The sequence below is a fragment of the Oncorhynchus tshawytscha genome, linkage group LG10 (genome assembly GCF_018296145.1).
Source record: "Oncorhynchus tshawytscha isolate Ot180627B linkage group LG10, Otsh_v2.0, whole genome shotgun sequence".
NCBI classification, from domain to species: Eukaryota; Metazoa; Chordata; class Actinopteri; order Salmoniformes; family Salmonidae; genus Oncorhynchus; species Oncorhynchus tshawytscha.
In genome coordinates, this window is record NC_056438.1 from 18,051,997 (window position 1) to 18,059,877 (window position 7,881).

Consider the following 7,881-nt stretch of genomic DNA (forward strand, 5'->3'; position numbering starts at 1 on the left):
CTACACCTGTTGTATTCGTCAGATGTGACTAATACAATTTGATTTGATAATAAAGAAATACTCACCACCACAGAAAAGGGGCATGTTAAGTGTTTCCTGCATTTTTCTAGGTAACTGTCAATCTTAAGAGTGTGTGTGTGTGTGTGTGTGTGTGTGTGTGTGTGTGTGTGTGTGTGTGTGTGTGTGTGTGTGTGTGTGTGTGTGTGTGTGTGTGTGTGTGTGTGTGGGCCTATATAAGATGACAGAGGATGGGACTAGAGTGTGGAGATCAAGAGGAGATCAACTGGAGGTGAAGATTAAGACTGGACTAGTCTGCTGTACTGTACATCTCTGGTAAGACTTCTCTGTCTAAACACTGCAGGTAGACTTTGTGTGTTTTATTGTTTATATATATTAAATTGTTCATGTTGTAAATCCATTTGTGACAATCTGTCTTTGTAAAAAGTGCTGTATCAATAAATATTGTTGATTGTTGTGTAATAGAATGATGCAGGTGATCTTTATTCAAATCAGTCTAAAGTCTTTGGCTTCTAGTTTTGCAGTCAGATTGATAGACGTGTTTAGGACATACAAAATATATATTAGTCTATATATATATCTAATATATATAAGTCCTTGGATCCAAATGTGATAATTTAGAGTAATTGAATTTCACAGTACTCTTATTATTATTTTAATATTTCTTTAACCCAAATAACATCTTATTGAGAGTTTTCTGACCCTATGACATGCAGAAAAACCAAGGGATTGGTTTGTGTTTAAAGGACCTGTTTTAGTGGACTCAGAGAGAACAATGTTGAAACAAACAGATACTCCTGAGGTAAGAAACTCATCATCACAATATAGTAGGACATTTGTCTGAAATAAACCACACAATATTATGTTTGGTTCTCGTCAAATACTTTGCTACTGCATAGCTGATATCGCTCAAATATACATTGAACACAACCCTTTTCTGTTGCTGTCAATACTAAACTCACCAAATTAAATCATAATGAAAGGAAACTTACTTCATTATGTTGATGTTTACACAATATAACGATGACATTTGTCTGTAACATACCAAACTGTACTGTAATACATATATATGAATATGCATCCAGAATTAAGTAATATAATATACTTTCCTGACTAAGTGAGAGTATAATATGACAGAATTATGTTTTATTTATCTTACAATAACTTTTTATGAAATGCCATGTTACTTTAGAAGTGTTATGGCTCAATTAAAGACATTGAATAAAATATATTTTTCTTAGCTATCAACACTTCAGTTCACCAAACTATATCATTATGAAGTAATATCCTGTACACATACATTTTTCTGTCTCTTTCATTCATTCTGTCAGACTGTGCGTCTGTCTCACTCCATCAATGATGAAGAGATAAAGTATGTGAAGGAGAGGAAGACTCTGATTAAGAAGTGGCTGAAAGGTCAGGGTATCGACTGTGAACTGGTGGGTAGTCCTGTCTTCTCTATCGATCACTATCTCTGGTACTCATGCTCTTTCTCTAACTCCTCCCTCTCTCCACAGCCAACTACATACGGAGCCCACTCCCCACTCCCTTGTCTCCAGCTGCCTGTTGTTAGCCCAACCCCCCTTCTTTCTTATTTAAAATATGATGGGACACTGATGAGAAATTCTGTAGATTTGATCCCTTTTTTAATTCTATCTTTCTTTTTTTGTCTCTCTCTGTCTCTCTCTGTCTCTCTCTCTCTCTCTCTCAGGAGGATGTTCCTAACATAGCGTTGCTGGGGTCAGGTGGAGGAGAGAGGGCAGCAGTGGGCATGCTGGGATCTCTGCATCAGCTGGGACAGGACAACCTGCTGGGCAGCCTCCTCTATATGTGTGGGGTGTCAGGCACCACCTGGTATACACACACACACTTACTATTGTTCTTAGCAGGAAAGTTCATTTTGAATGACCTAAAACAAATAATTTCTCTCTATCTCTCTCCCTCCCTCAAAATCACTCACCCAATCACTGACACACACACACACACACACACACACACACACACACACACACACACAGGTGCATGTCATCCCTGTACAGCGATCCAGATTGGTCATTGAATAAGCGTTGTGATGAGGTGATAAAGAAGCTGAAGGGTCCTACAGTGGACTTGAGCAAGATTGTGGAGTGGCTGAAATCGAGGAAAGGACTAAACCAGGAATTCAACCTCACTGACTTCTGGGGTGCCTTCACTGCCTCCTATTACATGAAAGAGGTCAGTGTATGGTTGTGTGTGTGTTTCCATGTCTGTCTGTCTGTCTGTCTATTTGCTATTGTGTGTGTGTGTTTGCGTTTGTGTACGTGTTTGTGTGTGTGTGTCTGTCTATCTGCCTGTTTGCCTGTGTGTCTGTCGGTCAGTGTGTGTTTGTGTCTGTCTGCCAGCATGTGTGCGGGTGTTTCTGTATATCTGTCTGTCTATCTGTCTGTCTGCCAGCCAGTGTGTGTGGATGTCAGTGTATGGTTTATGTTTGTGTCCATCTGTCTTTCTCTCCCTCTGTTGAGCTGATTACTCCCCCACCCTTCTCTCCCCCATCTTTCCCCCCCATTTCCCCCCATCTCTTCCATTTTGTTCTCTGTCTCCTGTATCAGATGAACACTCGCTGTCTCTCTGAAGAAGCTCACAGGAACAGCAACAACCCCTACCCCATCTACAGCGCCATAGAACTGGAGCACAACAAACTGGACTGCACTAAAGGTGACTGTTATGAGACGTTCATTCAAACTTCAGAGTTCAAATTTATGTTATTTGAGTAAAGCTCCTATTGCTTGATTCTGATACTCGGGTATCATCTTTGTAAAACGAGGTTCCAAGTTGAACGTTTCAGAGTTCCGAGTGCACTGTGAATGCAGCATCAATCAATCAATCAAATGTATTTGTATAGCGCTTTTTACAAAGACAATTGTTTCAAAGTGTTTTACAACTAGAACACTCACAAATAATATAAACAATTAATACAATATGAACAAACACTTTACTGTAGATGCCCAAAAAGCAAGCCAAGCATTAATCTGAGTCCCAGTTGGGCTTTGTTTAGAAGTAGTGCACTATATAGGGAAAGGGTGTCATTTCAGACAAAGCCAATGAGTGTACATTTCTGTAATTTACACCTGTTGTCTGTAGGGGTATGGTTTGAGATGACCCCCCATGAGAGTGGCTTCTCCGGATTGGGAGCTTTCGTCCCAACTTCCTGTCTTGGGAGCCAGTTTGATGGCGGGACTCTGAGAGAGAAGAGGAAGGAAATGGACATGGTTCTGCTGCAAGGTGGAGCACGCACAGACACACACAGAAGCACATGCACACGACCACACACGCACGCAAACATACCCCCCCACACGCATACACACACACAAACAAAACTTTGTCCCCAGTGTTGATATCATAGTTTTCTTTCAAAACTCTTATAGATTATTAAATGCTGTTTGTTTGTTGTTGCTGGGCAGGTATCTGTGGGAGTGCCATTGCAGATGGGCAGAGGAACAATGCGGAGGTAGTACAAATTATCTGGGACTTACTGGGAGGTAAGCTTCAACGCAGCATGCTAGCTAGCCTGCAAGGCTAGTGTGTAAGATTGTAATTTTTTTTTTTTTTTTTTTGGGGGGGTCATTGAAACAATGTTCCCTTTGCATTCATTTGTGATAAATATCTTAAATGTTTTTAATTAGGTAAGACTTCTTGCAATACGGTAGTCTTTCACCCCTCTGTTACAGGAATTAAATTCCTCTATGTTTTAATACCCAATTAAAATTAAACACTCTGTCAATTCATAAGAATTTGTATGACCCTTATTTGTATAAAATGGACAGAGACCCGTCTTTGAAATCAACCAGCTGCGTTTATTCTCGTGAGTACTGCCCATGATACATTTTATCACAGGTTATAAACTGAAAGTGATGTCAGGGTTTTCAAAACTGTTCCGTCTCTTCTTGACACTGGTACAAAGGCTGTATAGTTCTCAAGCCTTCCCACATCGTCTAGAGCCAAGGTCAGCCTGTGTAGATAAGCATTCTAGCCAGTCTGGTAATATAGTTCATTCATTTCTACCAAGGAACAGACAGTCATTGTTCTAATTCTTGATTATATTTCAACACATTATATTCAGTACTAGGATTAAAAAGACAATTAATACATATACAGTAACATAATAGTATTCTGATTAGTCAGTCCTGATTGAAATGTACACATAATTAGTCATAATTGATCAAAATTCCCTGATAACACCCTCCCCTTACTCCCAACCAACCAGACGATAAAACATCCATCAGACAATGTTAGAGAGAAAATGTAAAAGAAAAGTCAAGAAGAAAGAATAAAAATGAACATAGTGTCTGTATGTATAATACAACCGAGGAACAGACCCAGTACAGAAACACAAAGAAACAACAATGAAGAGAATCACCTTCAATCAAAAAGAAACAAACATAAAACAATACTACAAAACAATAGTAGACAATTAACTACAAAACAATACTAGACAATAAAGTAGTGGACAATACTAGACAATTAACTACAAAACAATAGTAGACAATAAAGTAGTGGACAATACTAGACAATTAACTACATGACAATACTAGACAATAAAGTAGTGGACAATACTAGACAATTACCTACATGACAATACTAGACAATTAACTGCATGACAATACTAGACAATTAACTACATGACAATACTAGACAATTACCTACATGACAATACTAGACAATTACCTACATGACAATACTAGACAATTAACTACATGACAATACTAGACAATTAACTGCATGACAATACTAGACAATTAACTACATGACAATACTAGACAATTACCTACATGACAATACTAGACAATTACCTACATGACAATACTAGACAATTAACTACATGACAATACTAGACAATAAAGTAGTGGACAATACTAGACAATTACCTACATGACAATACTAGACAATTAACTGCATGACAATACTAGACAATTAACTACATGACAATACTAGACAATAAAGTAGTGGACAATACTAGACAATTACCTACATGACAATACTAGACAATTAACTGCATGACAATACTAGACAATTAACTACATGACAATACTAGACAATTAACTACATGACAATACTAGACAATTAACTACATGACAATACTAGACAATTAACTACATGACAATACTAGACAATTACCTACATGACAATACTAGACAATTAACTACATGACAATACTAGACAATTAACTACATGACAATACTAGACAATAAAGTAGTGGACAATACTAGACAATTACCTACATGACACTACTAGACAATTACCTACATGACACTACTAGACAATTAACTGCATGACAATACTAGACAATTAACTACATGACAATACTAGACAATTAACTACATGACAATACTAGATAATAATCTACAGGACAATACTAGACAATAAACTAGAGGACAATACTAGACCATAAACTACATGACAATACTAGAAAATAAAGTAGTGGACAATACTAGACAATAAAGTACTGGACAATAAACTAGTGGACAATACTAGACAATTACCTACATGACAATACTAGACAATTATCTACATGACAATACTAGACAATTACCTACATGACACTACTAGACAATTACCTACATGACAATACTAGACAATTACCTACATGACAATACTAGACAATTACCTACATGACAATACTAGACAATAAAGTAGTGGACAATACTAGACAATTACCTACATGACAATACTAGACAATTAACTGCATGACAATACTAGACAATTAACTACATGACAATACTAGACAATTACCTACATGACAATACTAGACAATTACCTACATGACAATACTAGACAATTAACTACATGACAATACTAGACAATTAACTGCATGACAATACTAGACAATTAACTACATGACAATACTAGACAATTACCTACATGACAATACTAGACAATTACCTACATGACACTACTAGACAATTAACTACATGACAATACTAGACAATAAAGTAGTGGACAATACTAGACAATTACCTACATGACAATACTAGACAATTAACTGCATGACAATACTAGACAATTAACTACATGACAATACTAGACAATAAAGTAGTGGACAATACTAGACAATTACCTACATGACAATACTAGACAATTAACTGCATGACAATACTAGACAATTAACTACATGACAATACTAGACAATTAACTACATGACAATACTAGATAATAATCTACAGGACAATACTAGACAATAAACTAGAGGACAATACTAGACCATAAACTACATGACAATACTAGACAATAAAGTAGTGGACAATACTAGACAATTACCTACATGACAATACTAGACAATTACCTACATGACAATACTAGACAATTACCTACATGACAATACTAGACAATTACCTACATGACAATACTAGACAATTAACTGCATGACAATACTAGACAATTAACTACATGACAATACTAGACAATTACCTACATGACAATACTAGACAATTACCTACATGACAATACTAGACAATTAACTGCATGACAATACTAGACAATAAAGTATGGACAGTACTAGACAATTAACTGCATGACAATACAAGACAATTAACTACATGACAATACTAGACAATTACCTACATGACACTACTAGACAATTAACTGCATGACAATACTAGACAATTAACTACATGACAATACTAGACAATTACCTACATGACAATACTAGACAATTACCTACATGACAATACTAGACAATTACCTACATGACAATACTAGACAATTACCTACATGACACTACTAGACAATTAACTGCATGACAATACTAGACAATTAACTACATGACAATACTAGACAATTACCTACATGACAATACTAGACAATTAACTGCATGACAATACTAGACAATTAACTACATGACAATACTAGACAATTACCTACATGACAATACTAGACAATTACCTACATGACAATACTAGACAATTAACTACATGACAATACTAGACAATAAAGTAGTGGACAATACTAGACAATTACCTACATGACAATACTAGACAATTAACTGCATGACAATACTAGACAATTAACTACATGACAATACTAGACAATTAACTACATGACAATACTAGACAATAAAGTAGTGGACAATACTAGACAATTACCTACATGACAATACTAGACAATTAACTACATGACAATACTAGACAATTAGTAGTGGACAATACTAGACAATACTATGACAATACTAGACAATTAACTACATGACAATACTAGACAATTAACTACATGACAATACTAGACAATTACTACATGACAATACTAGACAATTAACTACATGACAATACTAGACAATTACCTACATGACAATACTAGACAATTAACTGCATGACAATACTAGACAATTAACTACATGACAATACTAGACAATAAAGTAGTGGACAATACTAGACAATTACCTACATGACAATACTAGACAATTAACTGCATGACAATACTAGACAATTAACTACATGACAATACTAGACAATTAACTACATGACAATACTAGACAATTAACTACATGACAATACTAGATAATAATCTACAGGACAATACTAGACAATAAACTAGAGGACAATACTAGACCATAAACTACATGACAATACTAGACAATAAAGTAGTGGACAATACTAGACAATAAAGTAGTGGACAATACTAGACAATTACCTACATGACAATACTAGACAATTACCTACATGACAATACTAGACAATTATCTACATGACAATACTAGACAATTACCTACATGACACTACTAGACAATTACCTACATGACAATACTAGACAATTACCTACATGACAATACTAGACAATAAAGTAGTGGACAATACTAGACAATAAAGTAGTGGACAATACTAGACAATTACC

The 7,881-nt window shown here is 35.6% G+C and overlaps 1 protein-coding gene across 1 annotated transcript; it reads left to right on the forward strand.

Moving 5' to 3' along the window:
• Positions 1 to 739: 739 nt before the first annotated feature.
• LOC121847579 (cytosolic phospholipase A2 zeta-like) lies at positions 740 to 4,290 on the forward strand. The gene is made up of 8 exons (XM_042329341.1): positions 740 to 820; positions 1,350 to 1,457; positions 1,730 to 1,872; positions 2,037 to 2,232; positions 2,607 to 2,712; positions 3,139 to 3,279; positions 3,459 to 3,536; positions 4,262 to 4,290. Exons 1-8 carry the CDS (start codon positions 794 to 796, stop codon positions 4,288 to 4,290), a joined length of 828 nt encoding a protein of 275 aa, XP_042185275.1. The 5' UTR covers positions 740 to 793.
• The last annotated feature ends 3,591 nt before the right edge of the window (positions 4,291 to 7,881 follow it).

Excerpts from the sequence above, each read along its gene's own strand:
- LOC121847579 (XM_042329341.1), top strand. The coding sequence starts at position 794 with ATGTTGAAACAAACAGATACTCCTGAG. Across the intron at positions 1,873-2,036 it reads GGGGTGTCAGGCACCACCTG|GTGCATGTCATCCCTGTACA; the intron begins GTATACACACAC and ends ACACACACACAG. Across the intron at positions 2,233-2,606 it reads CCTCCTATTACATGAAAGAG|ATGAACACTCGCTGTCTCTC; the intron begins GTCAGTGTATGG and ends CTCCTGTATCAG.